Source organism: Mustela erminea, chromosome 6 (assembly GCF_009829155.1).
Source record: "Mustela erminea isolate mMusErm1 chromosome 6, mMusErm1.Pri, whole genome shotgun sequence".
Classification (NCBI taxonomy): Eukaryota; Metazoa; Chordata; class Mammalia; order Carnivora; family Mustelidae; genus Mustela; species Mustela erminea.
In genome coordinates, this window is record NC_045619.1 from 17707322 (window position 1) to 17732660 (window position 25339).

Sequence of the window (25339 nt, forward strand, 5' to 3'; positions counted from 1 at the left end):
CTAGGCCAGCCTGGACCACGCTTGCTTGAGACATTTCCACCCCTGAGGGCCCCGGCCGCGCTGGACCTAGAGGCCCCGCTTAGGGAGCCCCTGCAGACTGACCGCCTTGACGCTGACTCCGTGTGTGAACGTTTCTCTTGCCCTCAGAGAAGTACATCTGCTACGCTGAGCAGACCCGCGCGGTGCTGGCCAAGCTGGCCGACCACGGCAAGAAGATGTTTCTCATCACCAACAGCCCCAGTAGTTTCGTGTAAGTGGTTGTGGGTGTCCCTCCTGGATCCTGGCTCACGTCTTGTCTTGTGTCCTGTTTACCTTCACGGTTGAAAATTTGAAAGAAAACATTGCAAAAGTAGTGAATCCCTTTCTTATTAGACTCACCTGGCCAATATGTTGTTTCAGGGACAAAGGGATGAGGTATATTGTTGGAAAAGACTGGAGGGACCTGTTTGATGTGGTCATCGTTCAGGCCGAGAAGCCAAGCTTCTTTAATGATAAGCGGAGGTGAGCATCTGTCTTTCTGGGAGAACTAGATTGTCGCCCTTTGCTGCCCTGACTTGGTGAAGTCTGGAAAATCAGATGCATCTGACATTGTAGCTTTTGATTTTGAACCGTGTGGCAAGTGATTACAGGGTGCGTGGGATTAGTGCACAGCGGTCACACAGTGGTCGGCTTGGCTCGCACCAACTGAGATGGTTCCCACTTCAGCCCTAGGGGTCAGGCTCTAAGAAAAAGAGCCTATCAAGCAATGAGAAAACCAAACTTAGTATTAATTACATCTGAAGTTAGACTTGTTGATGCAGATGTGCTGTGAAGCTTAACGAAACAACAGTAACAACGAACCACCTGCTGGGCATTTTTGGTACATGCAGCTCTCAGTAGTGCATTTAAAATTACAGCTGGATTTTGCAATACTGCAACACAGGTTTTGTGCCAAATGGAGTAAATCTCTACCAAGACTTAGGTAGTGTCTTCTTGCCACGGGCAGTAGAGGAGTGGGGAAGTTGTGGGTTATGACGGTGACTAGGGTGTGCTCTTAGCACTAATAGTTGGGGAGGGGGGTGTCAGGGATCCTAAAATGTTTTTCTTTCTTTTTTTAACATTTAAAATAATTTTAAAAATTTTTAAAAGATTTTATTTATTTTGAGAGAGTGAGCAAGCACAAGTAGTGGGGAGGGACTGAGGGAGAACAAGAAGCAGACTCCCTACTTAGCTGGGAGCCTGATGTGTGGGACCGGATCCCAGTTCTCTGGGGTCATGACCTGAGCCGAAGGCAGATGCTTAACCGACTTATCTACCCAGATGCCCCTAAAATGTTTTTCAGTGGTGGGATAGACCTTTTTACCAAGAGCCATCCCCCTGCCCCCTGCACCCATTTTTGTCTTTGTTCTATATGCATGGAACACCTCCACTCATCCCTTTTATTTATAGTGATGAAGATCAGAGACAACCTAAAGGAACATCCATGGGAGGGAATATTATACAGCCATTAAAAATGGTGTATTTGAGGGGTGCCTGGGTAGCTCAGTCAGGTGTGCAACCGATTCTTGATTTTGGCTCAGTTCATGATTAGGGTCGTGGGATCGAGCCCCACATCGGGCTCCATGCTGAGTGTGGAGCCTTTTTGGGATTCTCCCTCTCCTTTTCCCTCTTCTTGTCCCTGCTTGTGCTCTCTCTCTCTCAAAAAGGGAAAAAGATATATTTGGGAAAAAAGCAGCGAGCACATTAAAAACATATGAAAGAATTTATAATCACATGGGAGATTGCTCACAACAGTAGAGAAAAAGATACAAATCGGTATACACAGTGATCTTCATTTATGTTCATAAAAAGAAAGATAACAGATGTTATCTTTATAGACTGAAAGACACCTACTGAAAGCTTAGGTGTTTATACTTGGGCACTGGGATTAGGGGTCATTTCCCTTTTCTTCATTCTGTTCTGCATTTTCCAGATTTTTTGGAGTCAGTTTACATTTTTCTGATCAGAAAAGCAATCCAAATAAATGTTACCTTAAAAAAAGGCAGACGGGCCCCACATGCCTTGGACTTTTGTTTTTTTTTTTCCTTTTTAATATTAAAGTTCTAATTGGCTTTATTAAATGATTCATGAATTAGGCCACATAGCATCCAGCAAGTAGAGGGGAACTCCGGGAGGCCTTTATTCTTACTCCCGTTCTCCATGATAAACTGATTTGTCTCATCCTCAGATCTGTTTTGTGTCTAGAGTGGCTGGATTTCAAGCACCGAGTGGGACACTGTGTAGTAAGGTGGTATTTTCATAAGCTGTGCTTGTGAAGCAGATTTTCTCTGTGTGATCAAACACATTTTAGGAAATCTGAAAGTTTCTCTCCCAGGAGGGTTTTCTAGAGGCCTCAGGGACTTTTAAGAGGGACATAAGTAGTGCCTAGTATTCCCCAAATTTATCTGACCCTGGAGTTCTTTCCTTGCTAAATACCTTTTGGATCCTGGGGTCTGCAGTTTGGGATGTCTGTAGTGGGCCAGGTGGTGTGGTGGTGGAGTTTGGGCTCCAAGCCTTTTCCAGGTTTGTGCAGTCCCTTTCTGTTCCCACTGAGTAACTGTGCGGTGTTTCCTAGGCAGACAGCCTGCACGGTTCCCACGGGTCATAGTGTTTCCCTTTCTGTTGTTAGACCTTTCCGCAAGGTGAACGAGAAAGGTGTCTTACTCTGGGACAAGATCCACAAGTTGCAGAAAGGCCAGATTTATAAGCAGGTACCTCGTGACTGATTTCTCCTTTTTGTTCCTTTGCTTTGTGGTCAGTTATAATAACAGCCAGTGTTTGTTGAGGCCTCCTGTGTGCCTGGCATAGTTCTGAGTGTTCTCCTTGATTTAGCTATTTATAACTTGGCAGCAAAACTTAAATTTAAGTCAGTGTATTTTCAGTGTGTTATGTCTAAATTAACTCAGAATTGAACAGGCTTTAAAAACAATTAAAGAATTACTTTCATAGTGTATACAATTTAAGATGTTAGTAGTAAACCTTGGATATTTCTCTTGAAAAAACGTTGAGTGACATGGTGTATTACCTTAAATTAGTGATTATTTCCTGATGAGCTGTGTTTTGTATACAATTTTGATATATTTTAGTATCCGTGAAGCTTTCAAATGTTTGAATAAGTGATTGAATCACTGACCCGTGTGTTACTGAAGTTTGTTTTATCTCTTCCTTTAAAATTTTTATATTTCTGTAAGATTTATAAAACACTTGAAAGTCTTTATAAAACAGATGAAGTACTGCATGGTTAAAAAACTTGAAACCTTCCTGGTGGATTTGTAACACACTGCTGCGTTGGGCAGCAAGTCTATTTTCCAGATGTTGAAAGATTTGCTTTGATATCGCTATCCCACTACTAGCACGTTAGACCAAGGAAATTATTAGGATGTAGCTCAGACTTTGCTACAAGAATATTTGCCATGAGTTACAAAATAGATAACAAAGTACATGTCCAACATTAGGGGATTGGTAAAAGGAACCACAGTATTTCTCGCTACTGAAGTGGTAGATTAGTATTCACTGACATGGTTATAGAATGTTCCATGTAAAAAGATCATTACGGAGAGGTATGTACCATATGAATCATTTCTGCAAAGTGCATTTGACTTAGAAGAAATATCTGAGAGAATTCATGCAAAGGTGTTTTTATCTTTTATGTTTTGGTACTTAGAATTGTGTATAAAATTCAAGCTTTTGCTAAGTTTTAAAAAATCAGTATTTTGGGTCACAATAAGTATATAGGTTTCTATCTCAGATGATACAATCTCTCTCTTTTTCTATTGTTGCAGGGCAATCTATATGAATTTTTGAAGCTTACTGGATGGAGAGGATCCAAAGTGTTGTATTTTGGTGACCACATATACAGTGACCTGGCGGTGAGGAGCTTTTTTTCCTTTTCTTTGCTGGGAGACAGATGTGTTAGTCTCACTTCCTAAGGAATTTCTCTTATTTAAGACCGTTTTTATACTTTCATAAAAATGGGACAAGGTTGCCTTTTTGGGGGGGGAGGGGTCTCATTTGTTACATAATGGAATGGATCAGAGGTATAAAAAGTAAATTTTTTTTGAAATGATAGAAATTAGTAATTTACTCAGGATTTATGAGAAAAATCTTTCCATTCAGGTAATAGTAAGAAATAAATGCCAGTCTTTTTGTTTTTATTAAAACATCCGAGGCGGACAAAGAACAATTCATAAACGTTAGTCAGGGCTTCTTTTGCAAGTTCAAAAACTGGCATTTCCAGGAAACAGCTATTCTGAGAAAGTGAGGCATTTCATGCCCACTGGCATAACTAGAGCAGCATCGGACATGAATTATGACTTAATCTATAATTGGAACAAGGCTGAGTCAGTCACGTTTCCTGCCATGCCCGGCTCCTGGTGCGGTGCGATTCTGTTTGCTCAGTGAGCCCAGGCTGGTGGCATCAGACTTCAGACCATCTGCTGGAGGCAGAGGTGGAGGGGTGATTCCAGTGCCTGTGTGCGGACACACTCTTGCTGGGTGATTCCATGCCCCCTGCATGGTCACGTCTGTCCAGCAGGCTGAGGGTCTAGTGGAAGGAATCATGGGCTCAGAACTGGAAGACAGGTTTCCATCCCAGCTCTACTATTTTCAGCTGGGTGGCCTTACACACAGCCTCCAAGCTCCGATGTCCTCATTTGTGAGAAGAGTGAAGTAAGATAATGTATGTAAAAGTGATAAGTCGAAATATAAAGTGCTACCTTCAGGATGTTGGCACTACCAGAATGTTCCGCTGAGTGACATGATGTCACAGACATTTGCCTCTTGCTGAGGGGTGTCTTTGGGTCTTGATGAGATAACTGTGTGCTGCCCTTGAGGTATGTGGGTCTGTGAACGCGCATGGACACACACACACACATACATACACACACACACACACACAGGTCTTAGCATTATGAGAGGTGCTCACAAGGCAGTAGTTTCTTCAAGTGTGGTCCCTGTGACATCAGTACCACCTGGGAAACTTATTAGAAATGCAGTTTCTCAGGACTCACATCAGATCAGAAGATCTGGTGGGGCTTGGCCATCTGTTTTTTAAACAGCTTTTCACACTGAAATTTGATATCAAGGTAATAATTGCCTCAGAATAAGTTAGGAACTGATCCCTCCTCTTCAGTTTTTGGGAGAGTTTGAGAAGGATTGGTGTTAATTCCTCTTTAACTGTTTGGAGGAATTCACCAGTGAAACCGTCTATCTGGTCCTGGGCTTTTCATTGTTGGAAGGGTTTTGATTTCTGATTCAATCGCCTTACTAGTTAGAGGTCTTTTCAGTTTTTGCATTTCTTCATAAGTTAGTCTTGGTGGATTATATGTTTCTGGGAATGTCATCTAGGTTATTCAGGTTGTTGATGTATTGTAGGTTGTTGATGTTTGTAGCTTTTACAATTCTTTTTATTTCCGTAGAATTGGTAGTATTATCACTACTTAAATTTCTGATTTTAGTAATATGAGTGTTCTGGGTTTTTTTTGTCTTTGTCTAGTTCCTTATGGTGTGAAGTTGTTAATTTGGGATATTTCTTTTTTCACATATGTATCGCTATGGCTATACTGTGTATATAGTGTATGGCTATAAATTTCCCTCTGAGTACTGCATTTGCTGCATTCCATAGGTTTCATTATGTCACATGTGCATTTGTGTTTAAATTTGGCACAGGGTATTTTCTCATTTCTCTTGACTTGTTGTTTGTTTAAGAGGGTGTTCTTTATTTCCACATTTTTGTGAAATTTTTAGTTTTTCCCTCTGTTGATTTCTAGTTTCACTGCTTGTGATCAATAAAGATACTCTGTATGATTTTAAAACTCATTACAACTTGTTTTGGGACCTAACATAAGTTCTGTCCTGGAGACTATTTCAAGTGCATGGAGAAAAATGTGCATTCTGCTTTTGTTGGGTGGCATGTTCTGCATATGTCTGTGAGTTCTCGTTGGTCTTCAGTGTTGTTCAAGTCCTATATTTCCTGACTTCTTGTCTTTTGTTTGGTCATTTTTCTGTTATAGGAGTGGACTGTTGAAGTCTCCTGCTGTTACCACAGAGCTATTTTTTCCTTCAGTTCTGTTCATATCTGCTTCATAGATTGTGGCACTCTGATGTTTGGTGCATATATGGTTATAATTGTTATAACAATTGACCCTTTGTCATTATATAATTGTCATTCCTTGTGTCTTGTGACAGTTTTTGATTTAAGGTCTATTTTGTCTGATATTAGCATAGTACCCCTGCTCTCTTTTGGTTACTAATATCTTTTTTAAACCTTTCAATCTATGTGTGTCCTTAGATCTATGATGAGTTTCTTGGAGGGATGCCTGTCTGGCTCAGTTGGTGAAGCACGTGACTCTTGATCTTGGGGCTGTAGGTTTGAGCCCTGCATTGGGTGTAGAGATAATAAATAAATTAGTAAATAAAGTCTCTTGGAGCATATAGAGTTTGAAACAGAGTTCAACAGAGTTTGAAAACCACTGTTATAAAAGATCAGTGACTTAACATGTCAGAATTAACATGTCAGAAATTATGTGGCAAAGCACATTATCCTTCAGGGAAGTCACCTTGGGAATGTAGGTACTTCTAACGTTGCTCTTTGTCAACACACATTTGGGTGCCCCTTTAAGAATAGATTTGAGAGCCAGGTTGAGGCACAGGAGAGAATCAGTTTTATTATTAGTAATTTATTATCATATGCTTTAGTCTTAGAAATGTTCCAGGTGACTTTTTACTTATTTTCAGAAATAAAAGCTACCTTCAAAAGTTTGCCACCATTGGGAGTATTTAAAAGGTTATGCTGTAGGTTTTCATGTACTATAGGAGGGGAAATGCTGAAAGGTTTAAAGAAATTCAGTAGGTGAAGAAAGTAGGCAATATCCTTAGCACTTGAGGAGCCGGGATTCTGGCTTTAGGTGAGTAGCCAGTGAACTCTGAAGATTTTAAACCTTTTACCATTTTATTCCTTAAAACCTCAAAGCTTTCCTTTATTCTTCAGAATAAAAGCCTGATTTCCTACTGTTTCCTACAAGGCCCTGCTTGATCTGTCCTTCTAAAGCCCTCCTCTCTGAAGGCAGGACCTGCCTCTGCCCTCTCCTACTCAGCTTTAGGCTCCCTGCCTGGCTGTTCCTTTACAACTCTACCTCCACACCCCCAACCCCAGCATGTTCCTGCCCCAGGGCCTTTGCACTTACTGTTTCCCCAGCCTGAATTGTTCTCCTCCCACATAGCTCACACTTTCACTCTCCTTCCCTTCTGATCTCTTCTCAAACATCCCTTTATTGGCCTTGTTTTCCTAACCACTTTATATACGATGATAACTTTTTTCCTTCTTATTCTGCTTGATTTTTGACCATTGTATTTATCACCACCTGCCTTTGTACATACTTTTGTTTATTTTTTGCTTGTATTTCCCATGAGGGCAGAGTTTTACCAGTTTTTGTTCATTGTTTTATCCTCATTGTCTAGAACAGGGCCTGGCACTTAGTAGTTGGATAAATATTTGCCAAATGAGAAAACAAATGACCATTTAGTATGCTGATTGTATAGCTTAGATTTCCTAGGATATATTTGTTGACAGATACTTTGGCTTAATTGTCAAATCACGAGTTCACTGTATCTGGCATGAGAAATGCGATCATGTATGTCTGTGTTGTAGGATCATTCCAAGCCTCAGATTTTATAATTCCTCATAACCCACAAGGCCCAGCACACAGTGGGTGCTCCCCAGTGGTCTGTGGACGAATTGAATGAAGACCTCCAGTGGCATTTCAGTGGAGCCTCTTGTTCTGCCCCTGACCTAACTGTTGTTCTACAGACCATGGTTAATGATTTCAGACCCTGTGTTTCTGCGGGGGCTTGATTCACAGCCATTATTTTCAGAACAGAAACTCTTTGGGTGTTATGGTCAAAGCCTGGGGCTGACTTGGCTTAATTACATGTAATTGACTAAATTTGGCTTGGTTAATAATTAGGCATTGCAATGGAAAAGGAATTCAGTGCACGCCTGTTGCGTCTGGGTCTGGGAAAGGGAACTGAATGGTTTAAATTCTTTCGAGAGGAGTGTTGACTTTTGGTGATCTTTGCGATCAGGATTTGACCCTGAAGCACGGCTGGCGAACTGGTGCGATTATCCCGGAGCTGAGGTCCGAGCTCAGGATCATGAACACGGAGCAGTACGTTCAAACCATGACCTGGCTGCAGACCCTGACCGGGTTATTGGAGCAGATGCAGGTTTGGGATTTTTTTTCTCTCTCTCCTCCTTTTTCTTTAAGTCTGAAGTTAGTCCTCTAATCAAAGTTATTTCAAATATTTTCTTTTAACTGTGGTTATAAAGCATGAAGCGTAAGGCATCCTGCAGAATAACTCCTGGGGCTGTTTTGCCCCCAAGAGAGTGAAGACATCTTTAAAAGTACCCCGCAAATTGATTGAGGAGAAGAGCTTTGTGGGGCCCTGTAAACGCGGGGGTCTATGTGGATTCCTCTGTCAGTGGAAATCCTGTGTCCTCGCTTCCCCACTAAAGCTCTCTCGGGAGACATCCTGTGGGATAGTGGGATTCGAGAACCTCTGCTGACGTGTGGGACCAGTCCTGCTTCTGCCTTGGGCCTGCTGCTGTGGGACTTCCCCATCCTGGGCCTCAGTTTCCCCATCTGCAAAATGCAGGGTCCTGTGGAATGAACCCTTCAGGCTGGGCATCACAGCTTGCTGGAGAGGGTCTCAAAGCAGAAGTCAGTATCTCTGCATATAGTCTCCACTTGATTTTGAACATAATACTTACAATTTCCTGGCTCAGTGGAATTCAGTGGCAGTTTCTCCTTTGTGTAAGTTATATAGCCAGTTTCAGACTGTTAGTGAGGAATGTTGTTTTTGGTGATTTTTCTGACCCACGGAAGCTACCCCTCACTTGTCGCTATGACCCACTCCCCCTTCTCCTGAGACACCTTGCTTCCTGCTTGGTTCAGCTGACCTGGCCTGCAGCTGTCCCAGCATGAGTGCTTTTTTAGGATAAGGAGCACGCTGCCCGCTCTCTTGGCTAACACACCTGTAGCTTCTGGCCATGGCCTGTGGCCCTCGGCCTGCCAGCCCACTTTGGGAATGGGCAGGGGCCTGCCTTGCCCGGCCCAGCTGGCAGCCCGCATCGAGGCAGCTGGCAGTGAGCTCAGGCAGAGCTGTGAGAAGCGGCCGGCTGGGCCCTCGCTCCGGGGCCCACACATTCCAGAGCATGGGACCTTGCACGTCCCCTAGGCCTTGCTTCCAGTGGGCTCTGCCCACGTTGGTTCTTGGCTGGTCTGTGATGAGGATTTGTGATGCGTCTCTGACTATGCTTGTCTGTGAGGTGCTTTTCTAAAAATAAAAGGCATCAATTCTGGGTTAATGTAGCTTCAAGTGTGTACATAGATCAGACAATAATAATAGTTACTTTTCACATGCCAGACGCTGTGTGGAGTGCTTATTCTGCACACACGAGTCATCAGTAGTCCTGGCTGTCCTTTGCAGGCAGGTACAGTTTTTCCACTTAGAATAAGGAAAATGGGTGTTTGAGAAGTCAGGCAGCGTGTCTGAGATTGTAAAATGACAAAGCAAGAACTTGAACTTAAGGCACATGTGATGTCCAAGTCCGAGCATTTGAGTACGACGTCAGAGCGCTTCCCTGCTCTTAGGGTTAGAGTTCTCCGTAGCTGTGGCAGCGCTGCCCGCCCTCTGTCATGCTGGAGCCTGACCGACATAGACACGGTCTGCATGTGGATGGTGTCACTAAATTTTATTGTAAAAAATTTAAAATTTTTAAATTATTAAAAATTTTTAAATTATTTATTTTTAAATTATTAATTGATAATAAAAATTTTAAATTATTAATTGAAAAATTTTAAAATTATTAATTGATTATTTTAGAGAGTGTGTGGGTGCACACAGGCACATGTTTGAGAGTGGGGGATGGGGGAGGGAGAGAATCTTCAAGCAGATTCCCCCTTCGAGTGTAAACCTCCCTGCCGCCCCTCACACCCCTCCCTACCGCCCCCACACCTCTCCCCACCCCTGCAATGCAGTACTTGATTTCACCACCCTGAGATCATGACCTGAGCCAAAACCAACGGTTGGATGCTTGACCAGCTGAGCCACCCAGGTGCCCCACATTTTAGCTCTGAGGATAATTTTTTTGTTTTCTCTTCTCTGACCTGTATAAAAAGTTTGATGATTAAGGAGTTTGTGTTTTAGAGAATGGAAGGGCTGAAAATATTTCTCTGACTTTGGAAGTAATTATATAAGACATAAGGGGGGGGAAGGAAGAAGAGGGAGCTACCATTCACATTGCCAATCCCATTTTACAGGAGAGGGAATGGAGTCTGAAGGACAGATGACTTATCCTGAGTTCCAGAGTTCGTGAACAGCTGAACCAAGCTATTTGGAAATGTTCTAGACACCGCGTTCTAGAACCATACTCTAGACACAACACTGTAGGACCCATGTTCTAGACATGATGCCCTAGACGCCATGTTCTAGATACCATACTGGAGACACTGGTCCAGGCTTTATGTTCATTTTTTTCTCAGAACAACTCTTTGAAGTAGATACTAACACTCCCACTTTATAGGTGAAGCCCCTGGGGCACAGAGGAGGAGGAAGGTAACTTGGCAAGTAACGGGTGATGGTGCTGGGATGGGGACGTGGGCAGTCTGGCTCTAGAGTCTTCCTCACTCTCACCTCGGGCTCTAACTCTTTGCATAGCTTTCTGTCCGGTTAGCATCTTGAGGATAGAGAGAAGTAGGGCAGATAATGAAAAAAAAAAAAAAATCCAGATGAGTGAGTGTCCTTTCTCATGTTCTTCCTCTTCCCCTTCCTCCTGCCCTGCTGCCGCCACGTTCACATGAAAAGCTAAATATTTCCAGTGACTTTCTGCCTCATATCTCTAGACACTCCCCTTTCGGGGTAATTTTCAGAAATGTAGTCCTTTATTTGGACTCTTTGCTGAAGAGAAAAACATCCTCAGAGCTTGGGTTTGATTTTTTAATTTGTGAAGCCAGCGGAGTGTCGTTGGGGGCCAAGTGTGATGAATTAAATATAAGTATATAATTTTGGCTTTGAGTAGCTGTAAAGAATAAAGATAATTTGGTTTAACTAACCTCGAAAGTAGAGTCCAAAATGATGTGGTGGATGGTGGCAGTGCTGGTTGATGGCAGTAGAGAGCCTTCCCAGGTTCCCGTGTCACAACCACATTTAGCTCCGGGTTTGGCCGATTTCTGAAAAGGGCCAGGTCAGTCAGTGTGTCGTGCTGTGTGGGCCAAGCCGTCTGTCACTGCTGCTCAGCTGTGCTTGTGGCCGAGAGCAGCCCGGGACAGTGCGGACCATGTGTAAACGACGGGGCGTGGTTGTGTCCCTGTGGCTTTCTTGATGGACACTGAGATGTGAATGTCCTCTCATTTTTGTGTGTCATAAAATTGTTCTCCTTTTGATTCCCACACCCCCAACCATTTAGAAAGGAACTTACTCTTCAGCATGGAAGCCGATGGGAAAAACGGGTGGTGGGCTGGATGTGGCCTTCCCTGGTAGAGGTTCGGGGCGGCAGGACTGTAGGGCCGCACTCACACTGGGCGGGAGGGCTGGTGTGCTGGTGGAGTGTGATTTGCCCTGTTGCTCCAGTGGAGCTGATTATGCTAATTAACGACTGGGGCCAAAGATGGGACCGGCCTCTCGGCCTCTCGTGTGGGCTTCTGGTGAGTCTTCACTGATGTTAACGACCCACTTGGGCGTGCATAGTTTCACTTAAAGATTAGTTATCACTAATGAGCACACACTTCTTCTGAAGCAGTTTAAAATAGATTTCAGACACCTGCGACTTACTGAAAAGTTTGGCTTTTGTGGGGAGCAGAGCTGGAGAAAGACGTGCCTCAAGGAAAAATAGCCTTTTTTTTTTTTTTTTTTTTTTTAAACAGAAGAGACTTGAGCATGTACAAAAGCTGATGGGGGGTGGGCGCCAGGGGAGGAGGCTGAGGTTCTGACAGTGATGGTAAGCGGTGGAGAAAGGTGCCCAGGAGGGCAGACTGGGCACATGATGTCTGCTCCATCTCTGGAAGAGCTGGGGAATGTGCCTTGAGCTGGGAGACCTGAGGTTGCCCTTCCGGTCTGCAGAGCCGGCCCTGGGGTGGGGGACAGGAGTGGAGAGGAGGATTCTCATGCCCTGTGGCAGCTAAGTTTCAGAAAGAGAGCACGCGGAGATTCACTTTGGTAATCCCTATGCCCGTCACCAGAGCATTCTCCCATCCTACATTTATGGGCAGAGTAAGGGAGAAGACGTCTCTCCTCCTGCTTAGACAGGGACGGAAGTGCCCAGTTTATGGGCTGAGAAGGGTGTGTGGGCAGAGCTGGGGCGTTCCTGCTCACAGACTGACCCTCACTCTCTGTGGTGTTATGTGGTTTTATCACGGTCTGTTTACCTAGGTGTACCCTCCAAGGGGGCCTCTGTCTTGTCCTCTCTTGTATCTTCAGCATCAAGCACAATGCTGGGCACATGGGTGTGCTGTACAAATATGTTTGCGTGTGCACGTGTGTATAGAAATTACACATTTTACCTACACATTTTACCTCTTCTGATCTAGTCGCATATTTTGTTGATCCTAAATGCTAGAGTGAGTAGTTTCTTGAATAAAATGTGAAAACTAATTAAAATCATGTTTACAGAGCCTCTGTCAGCACCTCTGGAAGTGTTGAGGCAGTCTTCCGGTGCTCCGGAAGTAACAGTCAGTGGTCGTCCAGTGGCAGCTGCCTCCCACTGATACAGGCAGTGTGTGTTTGGGGGAGCCATCCAGATCATAAGCTCAGTCCACACGGGTTTTGTGCGAGTGGCAGAGGCCTTTAGCAGGTGACTGCCAGTCAAGCTGTTGAGCTGGGCAGAGGCAGTAAACAGAGGGCCTTGGTTCCCACGTGGGAAGCAAATGGCCTGCTTGTTTGGTATTTTCCTTCAGGCTCTAAGGCTGCCCATGTGAGCATGAATTGTAGGGAGCCCCACCTGTCGTCCATGGTCACATGAGCCTCTGACCCAGGCGGGGACGTTCCTGCTCAACGACATGACACCTGTGAGATTCCGCTTGTTAGGTTGTGGGCAGTTGTCCTCTTCTTGCCTTTTGCTCACATTTCAGGCCAGCTAGAAAAGTCTCTGCTTTTTCCCTCTGGTTGAGGTGCTCTACCTTCCTGTCTTTCACAGAACAATTATTTATTTTCCCTTGAACACTTCCAAAAGGATAATATCACCTCAAGGGAAAACACTAAAACTATTTATAATCCTACTTTCCTTGCATAAATTAAAGAAAAATTTCCATTGCCAAAATGTTCATTGCCACATACATGCCCCTATTTTGACATGCTTGTAATTAGAGATGTACTGTTACACCTGCTAAGTCCACCTACCTGCTGATTTTATGTTTGTACTCATCTGTGATATGTGTAGTGGGGGTGTGTGGTCAGTGGATGTTTGCATATGTGGTACACACGTGTAGGGGACACACTGCACACCTGTAACACACATGTTTTACATGGATATATATGCATCGTGTTTATACATAGCCTTCACTAATACTGTAATAGACCCAGCTAATGGGGGCCTTGTTTAATAGGCTTATAATGTTCCATCTCTGTTTGTTAAATCATGTTTCTAGTGTTGGAGATTTAAAATTTTTGTTTTGGTGAAGAAGGCAAGAATGCAGCCAGGAATCTGAAAGGTGTGGTATTTTAAGCAAGTGCCTATGTCTTTGACGTCAAGGAATAAAATTCGTCCAAGAAGAGTTGCCCCTTAAATTCTCATCACCCCATGAGCTTATTTGCCGCTAGAGCAACCTCAGTGATTTGCTTGTGTCCTGTAGGTTCACAGAGACCCTGAGTCACAGCTGGTTTTGCAGGAGTGGAAAAAGGAAAGAAAGGAAATGAGGTAAGAGGGGCCCATTTTGAAGGCAGCGAGCCCGCCACCCTGCCTGATCCCCACTCAGCCCGCACGCCGTCCCCAGTGCTGGTCCGAGGCAGCCTCCTTTTTGAGCTGCCCAGTGTGAATGGGACCATGGCCGTTGTTGTAGCCACAACGAAGCTGTGGCTGCCATTAGCGGGGGCCATGTGACATTTCTTTGAGGCAGCAGTGACCTTTCTCAAACCTTTGAACACCGGGGTTGAAGGGGCTGTCCCTTCCCCTCCCCCTTCCCTGCCTGCTTGTCCTGCCCGTCTGCGCAGCTGGTGACCCAGCTGTAGCTCATGCTGGCAGCTGGCAGCCCAGTGTGGCTCCTGGGATGGCTTGGGGGGTGGGCTCGAAACCACCATGAATTCACAGGGCTCCTATTGCCTAGCTGCTTCTTTGTCATTGGGGTATGTGAGCACGTGTAAACATCTCAGTATCAGAATGTTTACTGGTGGGCAGAGCCCACCTGCTGTCTGAGAAGGTTGGCAGGTGGCATCTTAAGGGAACAGTTGTTCAGAAGAGGCCCGTGGACAGTCGTGCTTCCTTAAGAAGGATGCCGTGTGTGCAGACACTGTTTATATGGCTGTTTCTGCTCTTGCTCGTGACCTCCCCTTTTGCTGGGCGTGGCCGTCTCTAGGCTTTTGGAAGGAGTGGTCACTGCCTGGGTTCTGGCCGCTGAGCCGTGGACAGGCTGCTTGGGGGGAGTGGCGTGGAGCGGGGCCAGTGTCCTCCCTGGGGGCTGCAGAGGCCACAGCCACATTGAATTCAGTCCTCCTCTTGTTGTCGGCTGCCTGGGGCTCATTTTGATTTGGTTCTTAATCTACTCTTGGTATAAAAATATGGCATGAGAGGGTGAGGGGAGGCATATGGTGTGATTGGACTCCAGGCCTCTTGTCCCCAAAGGCCAGACCCAGGTGCTACCCCAGGAACTGCAGATCGTCTGTTGAAGGACCCGCTTCACCTGTTTGGGTTGTCAGTCTCCTGCAACCTCACGTCTTAATGAGGTTTTTCACGAAAACTGTAAAAACCGTTTATGTTGCTCTGCTTGCAGACCTAATGGAGTTTTTAAAATTTTCTACTCTGGTTGTCATGGCATCTGCCGTCCCCACCTACTGGACAGACGGCTGCTACCAGCTAGTGGCTTGTGTTGCACGGTTTGGACATGGTTACATTTCCTGCTGTGTTTGTGACTGGTGTATTCATAGTCAAGTGGTCTTTATCCATTTTGCCGGACTGTTCTGAGTGGAGGGATCCCAGCCGTCAGATGGTGCATGTATCCTGTGTTTGTGTGTGTGTGTGTGTGTGTGAGAGAGAGAAAGAGAGAGAGAGAGATGGGGTATTGGTTTCCACACAGAGGCACACCTGCAGGGGTTAGAGCCCGGGGAAGGGGTGAGCAGCCTTGGCAAAAGCTGTCCCCTGGGCCACAGAGGTGCGTGGAGCTGGGTATTGGATAACGGAGATTTATGTACTTCACTACTAAATAATCCTTAATTGCCCAGACCTCACAGTACTTTAGGGTGTCTCGTCTGCTTTAACTTGTCTTCTCATATTCCGTTCTCATGATGACCCTGTAGAAAAGGGGTCCCGATCCCATTCTGCAGATGAGGAGATGAGGGCGAATCGGACATGGAGGACATCCAGCATCTGTCTGTGTGCCCTTCCCCTGCCCCTGCGTTTTGCTTTGGAAAACGATGTGTCTCTTTAGAGGACCATCCCCGTCGAAGCTGGAGCCTTCCCCGCTGCTCTCCAGCCGGCCTAAGTGGGAAATGCGGTCAGAGTCATTTGATGAGTGGATGGGCAGACTGTTTTCCTGCACAGAGCTTGGGCTCTTCTAGGCTGATTTTCCTTTCCAGTGAATCCGATACAAATAAAAGGGTGATGCTGAGTTCATTAACTTAAAAAGAGACTTTTCTGAATCATTTTCTGTTGCTTTGCTCTTTTCTTGCTTCTTCAGAGAAATGACCAAAAATTTCTTCAACACCCAGTTTGGAAGCTTGTTCCGCACAGACCAGAACCCGACCTACTTCCTGAGGCGCCTGTCACGCTTTGCCGACATCTACATGGCGTCTCTGAGCTGCCTGCTGAACTACGACGTCAGCCACACGTTCTACCCGCGGAGGACTCCGCTGCAGCACGAACTTCCCGCCTGGTCGGACGGGGCCCCCACCTTCAGACTCCCCCTCCTGCAGGAGGCCCATGCCAAGTAACCGGGGGCCCAGCTGCAGAAAGAGCCAGAAGCAGGGACAGCCCCCAACTGGCTGGACGTGATGGGGTTGACTTGTGTGCAGACGAGTGTTGCTTTTGGAAAAGATACGAATATGCCTTTTGATATTTATTACCTTATGGAGACTCCTTCCAGGTTGTTAAGACTGAAGCGAGCAGCCCACCAGTTCCGTCTTCGCATTTCTTCTTGGGCCGAGTGGGAAGCTTCAGACTGAAACCCGGCCATCAGCCTTTTTGTTTACCAAGGTCTTGGATCGGGTGTCCGTGTTTCTGGGCCAGTGAGACCCCTTGATGCCATCTCTCAGTTCTAGCTGCTGTAGTGTTGAAACTGTTCTCGACTCTTCCATGGAAAACGGGCTGACCATTCCCGGACCGTGCTCCGGGGACCTCAGGGCACAGCGCCGTGTGACAGTCAGCAGCTCGCAGAAAGCTGACGGAGGAGTCCACACGCTCCATGATAGCCTCGCACGGCAGTAAGCAGCAGAGGTGGCCCCGACGTGGCCTCCGGCGCCCATGGTGCCGGGTACCAGGGGTTAGGCTTCCTGGAGCGGCCGCCCTCAAAGGGAGACTCTGCCTCCTTGCCAAAAAAGTCTTCTGTAACAGAACAAGAGAAGTTGCAAGTCCTTGCCCCGTGGTTGTCCTCTGCGGCTGCTTCCCGGGTTCTACCCTGCCCTGGGAGCACCTGCGGTGTCGCTGGTGACAGGCGGGTCCACTCCTCCCTCGGGGAAGGAGGGCGAGGAGAGGGGCCCTGCCTTACAGCCTCCTGACCGGCCGTGTAGAATCCAGCTGCGAGACACAAGCAGGCCGGAGGGACCGGCGCCTCCATGGTGGGCCTCCTGGGGGTTCATCCCCCCTGAAAACGCCACCCAGGTGTTGGCTTGAGGTGCTCTTTGGAGGACAGAAAATGAAGCAGGCAAAAAAAATGTCCTGCCGTGATGTGCCCCTTCTGGAGCCCTGCGGGGTTAGGATCTTGTTAAAACACTCGCATGACCCTCAGGGGAGGTGGTGGCGGCCCTGTCACTGCTTAGCTGCCCCAGCGCCATCCACCCCTTCGAGCTCCCCCCAGCCGTGTGGCTATTTGGGGAGCGTGGGCGGTTTTCCCGAGGTGTGCGTTGAAGGTGGGAGAGGATGAAGGGCGGGCAAAGCCAGGAGGAGACTTAGGAACGGCCCGGCTCGTCCAGCGTCTCATGGCCCTCTGAGGCCGACGTGAGGGGCACGCGTGTTTATCCGCAGTGGGTGCGGATGGCGGCGCCCGGAACGGGGGCGTGTGGGCAGTGCTCGCTTGTTCTGCATTTTACTGTGGTCCGTGTAGTGGAGCCAGCTGCGGATGAAATTTCAGCTTGGCGTTCCACAGACCACCTGCCACGGCCCACAAATGACGTGGGGTGCACGGCTTCCCTCGTGATGCCCTGCGTGATGCCCTTTAGACCCAGGAGGCCCGACTCGGCCCCTTTTTTACTTTAAAACTTTGTTATACATCCAGTAGGCCATTCCTCTTCAGGAACGGGGTAGGCCTTCTGTCAGCTGGGTGTTAGCTCCTGTGTGGCTAGAGCATCAGAAGGTAGTGTAGACGGGCATCCGATGGGTGCTGGAGGGCCCAGGAGCGGTTGGTACTGGGGTCCTTGGCACACAGGCTGTGCTCTTGGCCTTGGAGTTTCTGTCTGGAGTTGCTGAGTGAAGAAGTAAAACAGTTTTTTTTCCCCCTCTGAGTTTTAATCTAATCAGATAGTCATCCCTGTCTTCTTGGTGCCAGTTACAGGGTGTCTCGTGTACTCAAGAATGAAGTAGTGCTTTTTTTTTTTTTTTTAAGATTTTATTTATTTTTTTTGACAGAGATCACAAGTAGGCAGAGAGGCAGGTGGGGAGGGGGCGGGGAAGCAGGCTCCCTGCTGAGCAGAGAGCCTGATGTGGGGCTCGATCCCAGGACCCTGGGATCATGATCTGAGCTGAAGGCAGAGGCTTTAACCCACTGGGCCACTCAGGTGCCCCAACTAGTGCTGTTCTTAAAACTGCTTTCATGGACAGCTAAGTTAGGTGATGCAAACCTTGGGGGAGAAAGATTTTTCTTGAAACGAATGATGAATTTTATAACCTATTGTCAATTAAGATCTCAGTCTCTGGGCCACTGAACATGGCAGGATGAGACGGGCCACGTAGTGGAAGCCTGGCGTCTGTCTGAGCCGGGCCTACACAGCAGGCACCTGGTGGACTGAACCCACGCCAGGGCCAGCCACGTGGGTCGGGGCGGCCGTGTCCACGTGGAGGACAGCCCGAGGCATGCTTCCCATGCGTGCTCCATCAAGATAGACCCAACTGTCTTGACTCCGCTGGGGTTTGGTGCACTGCCCTGGGCATTTCGTTCTTTCCAGCTCTCTGTGGTGCCCACTGAGGGAAGCGCAGTGGTACAAGGGAACAGAGTCAGTTTTCTACTATTTAGAAAATCAGTTTGGAAAGTGAACAGAATAAGATGGATTTGCATGTTGAAAAATATCTCCTGTTTTGCCATCGGTTAGGCTGGTGGTGCAGGGACAATTCAGCCAGCCATGGCGGTGGCTCTGCAGGGCTTGTGGGAGCTGGGGTGGGTTGCCGTGGAAGGGACCCGCACAACTGGTTTTGCAGTTGCTTTTAAGATGAAACTCAGCTTTTGAAGTATTTTAGGAGTTTGACTTAGAGGTCCTTCTTTCCTTCTGACATAGCCTTGTTTTTTTTTTGTTCTTTTTTTTTTTTTAAATTTTTAAACTCTCTTCAGCTCGGTTTTCTGCCATCACCAGTAATGTTATGTAACATAAACCACCTGTTACTGATTTGGGCACATCTCAGACTAAATTACTAGTTGCTTTGACTGCACTGGCTCTCTTAATTATTGCAAAGTAGAAATGAGAAGTAATCTTCCCTCCTCACTAATTTAGCTTTGGGGGAACTAAATGGCTTTTCCTCTTTCTTCCTCCCGAAGGCCTTTTAAGCAGTAGAATGTGCTAAATACTGGACTTGATTCCGGGCGCCGAGTGCTCATTTGCTGCCAAAGACCCACTCGGGGGCCCTTGTCCAGAATGCTTTGAGACTACATTTGGCCAGAGGCAGGGTTCTTTGATTGCTCTATTCAACTACAAGAGAGCCTATATTTTCCCCTCTTAATACTAATTTCCTTTTGTACCATTTCTCTCTCTCTCTCTTTTTTATTGCATTAGCATCTGGGAGTCTGGCCTCAAGTTCAGCTGATCTTTAACACCGTCGTGGGTTGAGGCAAGGAAGGGGAGAGAAGTTTCTCTGACGCAGGGCTCAGCCAGTGTTGCCTGTAAAGGGCCAGCAAGGAAGCACTTGCCGCTTCACGGGCCATTTTCTGCCACCACTGCCCTGGGAATGGGCACGCTGTGTTCTGTCACAACCTGATTTACAAAAACAGCTGCAGGCTAGATGTGGCTCTCCGGCCCCAGTTTGCCCAGTCCTGCTCTCGTCCCTTGTGGTGACGGCACCACGACCTTGCTGAAAGCACACGTTAACTGCCTCAGAGCTGCATGCGGCTGGAAGAGAGAAGTTCTGTAGGTGTGTGCGCCACGCTCCCCGTGTCCTCTGGGCACCCATGCTTCTGTAGCTGGTGTTTCTAGCACACGGCATAGCCCTTGTGGTGCGTAATTGAACAGCCAGGCTCGGGCACTAAGGGACCGTCCCTCACTGCACTGACTGGTGCATGTGCTCATGGAGGGGGATGGGCTTGGCTGTGCAGAACCTGCAGAACCCAGGGAATTACCCCCCAACTGCTGGGTCAGCTGCTGGCTCCCCGCCCTCAGCTGGCAGCCCTCTTCCAGAGCTTTCCTCACGGAGAAGCCCGGCCCTAGACGAGGTCACTCACACCCCCTTCCTGGAGCAGCCAACTCCGGCCCTACCTTCCTCCCTCCTCGTTCCTTCTTTTCCATCCCCAGGTGTCGATCCCAGGAACACTCGCCCGCACTCGTCCCGCATGCAAACCTCACCTTGGCCTCTGCTTCCTGGGGCAGCCAACCCGCTGCAGGCCTCCGTACTTTCTTAGCACTGCCGGCTTGAAGCCTGAGGACACCGTGTTCCAAATATGTAGCAGAATGACAGAGGGTGCCCGTAGGGCATCAGACACCATACGTGCGAACTAGATAGACTTACTATTTATTCTGGATGTGAATTTCCTATTTATTCTAAATGTTCAATTTTATGTTATAGGACTGAACTTCTTGCCAAATAAAAGTTTGAATTGTGTCCGGCTCATTGTAAGTAGTCTGTTTTTGTGTGCTTTAGTGGCAACGCCGTATCCAATTCCACTGTACCCAAAAAAAGAACACCCCGGTGAGAAAGGGTGGAAGATGTGTGGTACATTTCTCACCCCATTTGTCCCAGCACCCCAGCTTTGTTTTCAGACCCAGAAGACTGTGGAGTTAAGGCACAGATGGAAAATGAGCGCGAGCTCAGACTTGGGTAGGCAGCCAATACCCCCCGCCCTGGAAATGCTGTTCCTCCACGGATAGTTCCTTCTTCGAGAGCCGGAGAAGATGGTCCTCCACGTGCTTGCCATCAAAATTGCCAGGAAAGCTAAAAATTGGAAGCCATGATTTAAGGGAAGAAAATGCTGAATAATACTAAATTAGGAATGAGTGCCATGAAGTCAACTCACTACTGGGTTTTGGATAAATTTATAAATATTTTGAAGAGCTTATTTTTAAAAAACTGTATGTGTGTGCACTTGTATTAAACCACCTTCATGTCCTTGATGTCTCGGTGTGCCCAGACCTTCGTCTCATTCTCTCCTTCTGTGGAGAGCCTGCTGGTCTTCCTTTTCCATCACTTGCATTTTTGTCCCTGTCATGGTGGTACCATTCTCTCACTGGAGGATTTAGCTCTCGTTTTTGGGGAGCGAGCTCCTGGAAACATGGCATTATTTTCGTCATGATATGCTGTCCCAGAGAGATGGTAAGCTGTTCCTTTGCCTAAGACTGGGACTTCTTTCCTTTCTGGGAGTTGTAAAAAAGGTTATACTGGGGCCTCCAGAATGTCTCACCTGACTCAGCAGAAACCACAAGCCCGTGGAACTTATTGGGCCTAAAGGAGAGTCTTAGGCCTGCTCAACCCAGCTTTTCCCTTCTCTGTCCCAGTAGTGATTCCCAAAGCTGGCCAGTCCCACCCCCTTGGGACCATTTGAAAGTGCGTGGTGGGTGGGTTGGAGGGTGCTCAATGTCACGGTTAATGGAAGGGCCCTTCTGACCTTTTGAGGACAGGGGCCTGGTGTGGTAGACATCCTGCACTGGTTGGGAGAGCTGTGCACAGTCAAAAATTGTCCCGAGTCCACACATCACCAATGGAAAGTTCTAGAACATTTTCATCACTCCCTGACCCTGGCATTCACTAATCTATTTTCTGTGAGTTTGACTATTTTGGAAATTTCATGTAGATGGAGTCATACAGTCTGCGGTCTCTTGCATCTGCCTTCTCGGCTGCTGTTTTCAGGTTCTCTTCGTGTTGCTGGCATGCGTCCTCAGTACCTAGTTCCCTTGTAGGGGAGAATGAGATTTCACTGGAGGGATATACCACCGTTGGTTATCCATTCAAAAGATGATGGACGTTTGGGTCGTTTCTCCTTTCTGGCTATTACAAATAATGTGAGCTCGCATATATAAGTTTTCATGGGGACATGTTTTTCATTTCTCTTGGATATATGCCAAGGAGTGGAATTTCTGGATCATGTAATACTGTGTTTAAGTTTTTGAGGAACTGCCAAACATTTCCACGTGGCTGCACCATTTTACTTTCCTCCCAGTGACGTATGAGGGGTCTGATTTCTCACATCCTTGCCAACGCTTGTTATTATCTGTCATTTTAATTCTAGCCGCCCCAGTGACTGTGAACTGGTTATGTCTTCTTAAACACAAACAAGTGAACAAAACAGAATTAAGAAAGAAGACTTTAAGAGGGAGGTGTTGGCTAAATGAAAAGGCCCTCATTAGCTCCAGTAAGTCGATTTTACCTTCAGACTTTGACCCTTTCTGTGGCAAACAGTATTTTTGTTCCCAAAACACCAGCTGGTTCCGTTGACTTTAGTTCTCTTCCATAAACATTTATTGAGCACACTGCATGTCTCAGACCCCGAGATACAAAGATGAATGAGGCAGGTCCCTGCCTTTTGGATGCTTACAACCTAACGGGGAAAGGAGATGAGGTCATAGCGTTGGGGAGACCGTACTTAAGTGCCATCTAAAGGTACAGTGGAAGGACAGTCCCCCTAGGTTGGTGGGTGGGTTTAACATGACCCCTCACCCACAGAAACAAAGTAATCCCCCAGATTAACCGAAGAGATGAGGTATGGCTTGAGTATTTCCTACTTTAAAACGTGAAAGGACCTTACTTTCCAAACAACCAGTGTGAGGATTCACAGTTGACAGCCTTTTTGAGGCGGCTCAGGCAGGTGAGGAGATGGCCAAGGGGGGTGGCTTGCGGCAGCAGGTCAGGCCCCTCACAGCGCCCCCAGGGGGTCGGTGTTGTCCAGCTGCTGGTCTTCAGCATCCTGGAAAAGAGAGGTCTCTCAAACACTGGGCACAGGCCCTCCTACTTGTTGGATCTTTCTAGGCGGAGCATTCCTTCTGGTCCCTGCTCTGTGACCTTGAAGGGGTTCAGAACACGCTACCAAAATATGGCCCCTTGGCAGTTTAAATACCTTAAACTGAAGGAATTTTTGGAAAAAAATACCAGCAGAAGCAGGATGGTCCCTGTGAACTTCCCCCACCTTGCTTCTCCTCCTTCGAACAGGTCATAAAACCCTCCCTGCACCAGGAGGAAAGAAAACACTGATCACCAGAGACAAGAATTTGGGGCCAGAAAATCTGTACAAACTACCTGGTTAAACACTGTATCTTCCTACTTGCATCACTGTGTACTCCCCACAAGCCCAAACCTCTGTCTTGTCTGTTCTGCACAGATGTGTCATTTCTTCGTATAAAAGATAGAAAAGCTTCCTGCTCTGGTCACTTCAGGTCTTCATTCTCTCCTGAGGACTCCCAGGTACATGCAGACTTGCTGTAAAGTTTATACGCTTTTCTCCTGTGAATCTGTCAGATTACTTTTCAGATCCAGCCAGGGATCCTAAGAGGGTGGAGGAAAACTTCCTTCCCAAGAGCCTAAAACAGTTCTCCTCCAAGTGCCCTGTGAACACGTGCGTGGGAGGAGCGTCTGCTCATGCTGCCGTCTTGTGTTAGGAGGCAGGATGGTAGGGTGGTTCTGGGGGCGGCTGCTGCTCCTTGAAGCTTATGGCCCCTGGACAGGTGGGTTCCATCCTGGTGTTTTCCCCTCATCTTTATAAAGGGCCATAATAATATTTTCCTCACAGGGAAGTACGAGGCTTAAATTGGATACTGCATTAAGGAAGGCGCACACACCCTGCCAAAGGTGGCTCTTAGTATGATTACAAAAAACTGCTTCCAGATTAAACATTCTTTGCCACTGGCCCTTGATTATTTGAGAGTCCAATCAGAAGCCATACTCTGGAGGCAGCACCCAAGCCTGGCGCTGTCTGCGGCTCTGACTGGCCCTGAAGTGCTGTTAATTTGCATACGGGATGTGTTCCGGATGTCGGGATTGCTACAAATATTGTACAGGCACTCCACCTTCAATATAAAAGTCAGGAGAATGGACGAGGTCCCTTCCGGGGGGCAGCCTCAGATTTCTGTTCCTGAAACATCTCTGCCACCTGGTCTGATGAGAAGGGTTCATCTGACTCCTGCATTTGGGACACACTGTCTCCTGCCTCAGGAGAACCTTTCATGCGTGGTGCTGGCAGAGCCCTCAGAAGAGGACAGGCAGCTGAGAAGGCGTGAAGAGCACGGAATGACAAGGATAACACCCCCTTCCCGCTGCACCAGCTTTTTTACATCAGGTTGATTTCAACATAGCAGTGCTTCCAGACATGAACTACTAGTTAAGAAATGAACAGCCGAACTTACCCTTTCAGTTTGGGTGGGGAAACTTCTACAGGGGTTTGATGAGAAAAACAAAGTAGGTTTAGGATCTAGGTTATTTTTCAGTGTATTGCAAAGATATTCGTTCTGCTGCCTCGGACAGTGAGAACACAAGACATTTACGTTTGGTTCACTGCAGAAGAACAAAAATATCTGTTGCACTATACGAGCTGAAAAATGGTGCAATAAAATATTTTGGTACTGTTTCAGTGCCAGCTTGCCAGAGAGCAACAGCCATAATAGAGTTTTGCAGGGAGGGTAGCATATATGCAAGCATCAATCAATCACAGCAGCTCTCTGGCTTGGGTTACTTTTTTTTTTTTTTTTTTTAAAGATTTTTATTTAAGAGAGAGCTGTATGTGTATGTGAGAGAGAGCAGGAACTGGATGAAGGGCAGGCTGTGCCCTGAGCAGGGAGCCTGACGCGGGGCTCGATCCTGGGACTCTGAGGTCAAGACCTGAGCCAAAGGCAGACACTTAACCGCCTGAGCCACCCAGGAACCCCTTTGGCTACTTCTTCATGAGGGTTCTAGACCAACAGCCCAGATTCTGGTGATTTCCTTGGACCTGAGCCATGCTGTCAGCTCAGTCTCCTGAGGTACACACTAGCTATCAATTTTTCTTACCTCCCTATAAAAGGAAGAATTAAGTTTTATTCCAGCTGCTCAGTGCTGACCTGGTAGTACGCCATGGGCAGGTGTACTTTCCACATTCCGTGTGAATGGGGTACCTTGCTGTGGGCTCCCCCTGGGATGAAGTCAGTAGAGCCCCATCCAGGCTCAGGGATCACTAACTACAAACAAATGGTTATGTCCTGGAACATCAGAGCAGAACATGTCCCTCTCGATAGCAAAGACCTGATCAAAGTGAGATAGGGAAACCGAAGGACTCCATATAAAGCTGCTTTTGCTCCTTTTCCTGCTTTCACTCTCAGTAGGGTGTGCACCCCCACCCCACCTTACACATGCCTCCTAATGCAAATAGTGTATGTCTTCCTTGGAAGAGACAAGGAGTTAATGATTTCTCTAGAAGAGATAACATCTAGGGAAGGACCAGATGAGAATGACAGGACTAAGCTACCATATGCGCACTCCAGGCCACCAGCAGCTAGACATCTCCCGGCCAGGGGCCTGTGGCTCCCAGGACCAACAGTTGGGCCCTGGTCTTTGTTCTAACCAGTTCCAGGATGCCAGAGGGGGCAC

At 47.0% G+C, this 25339-nt stretch overlaps 2 protein-coding genes across 3 annotated transcripts in view; one reads left to right on the forward strand and one right to left on the reverse strand.

The window, feature by feature from the left end:
* Positions 1 to 16256, forward strand: part of NT5DC3 (5'-nucleotidase domain containing 3) — a 58538-nt gene extending 42282 nt beyond the window's left edge. The window contains exons 8-14 of the mRNA XM_032346574.1: positions 148 to 250; positions 400 to 501; positions 2648 to 2729; positions 3801 to 3887; positions 8101 to 8241; positions 13863 to 13927; positions 15900 to 16256. Of these exons, the coding sequence (XP_032202465.1) occupies positions 148 to 250; positions 400 to 501; positions 2648 to 2729; positions 3801 to 3887; positions 8101 to 8241; positions 13863 to 13927; positions 15900 to 16152 (833 nt within the window). The 3' untranslated portion in view covers positions 16153 to 16256. The remainder of the gene's footprint in view (positions 1 to 147; positions 251 to 399; positions 502 to 2647; positions 2730 to 3800; positions 3888 to 8100; positions 8242 to 13862; positions 13928 to 15899) is intronic.
* A 2607-nt stretch (positions 16257 to 18863) lies between these two features.
* Positions 18864 to 25339, reverse strand: part of STAB2 (stabilin 2) — a 166974-nt gene continuing 160498 nt past the window's right edge. Inside the window, exons 69-70 of one of the 2 annotated variants that reach the window (XR_004286657.1) lie at positions 22533 to 22691; positions 18864 to 21680 (exon numbers count right to left, since the gene is read on the reverse strand). Coding sequence is in view for 1 of the 2 variants with exons in the window: in XM_032346573.1 (XP_032202464.1) it covers positions 22641 to 22691 (51 nt within the window). In the remaining variant the exon portion in view is untranslated. Of the gene's footprint in view, positions 21681 to 21930; positions 22692 to 25339 lie in introns of those variants that run through there. The other variant, XM_032346573.1, reaches the window with a different exon arrangement.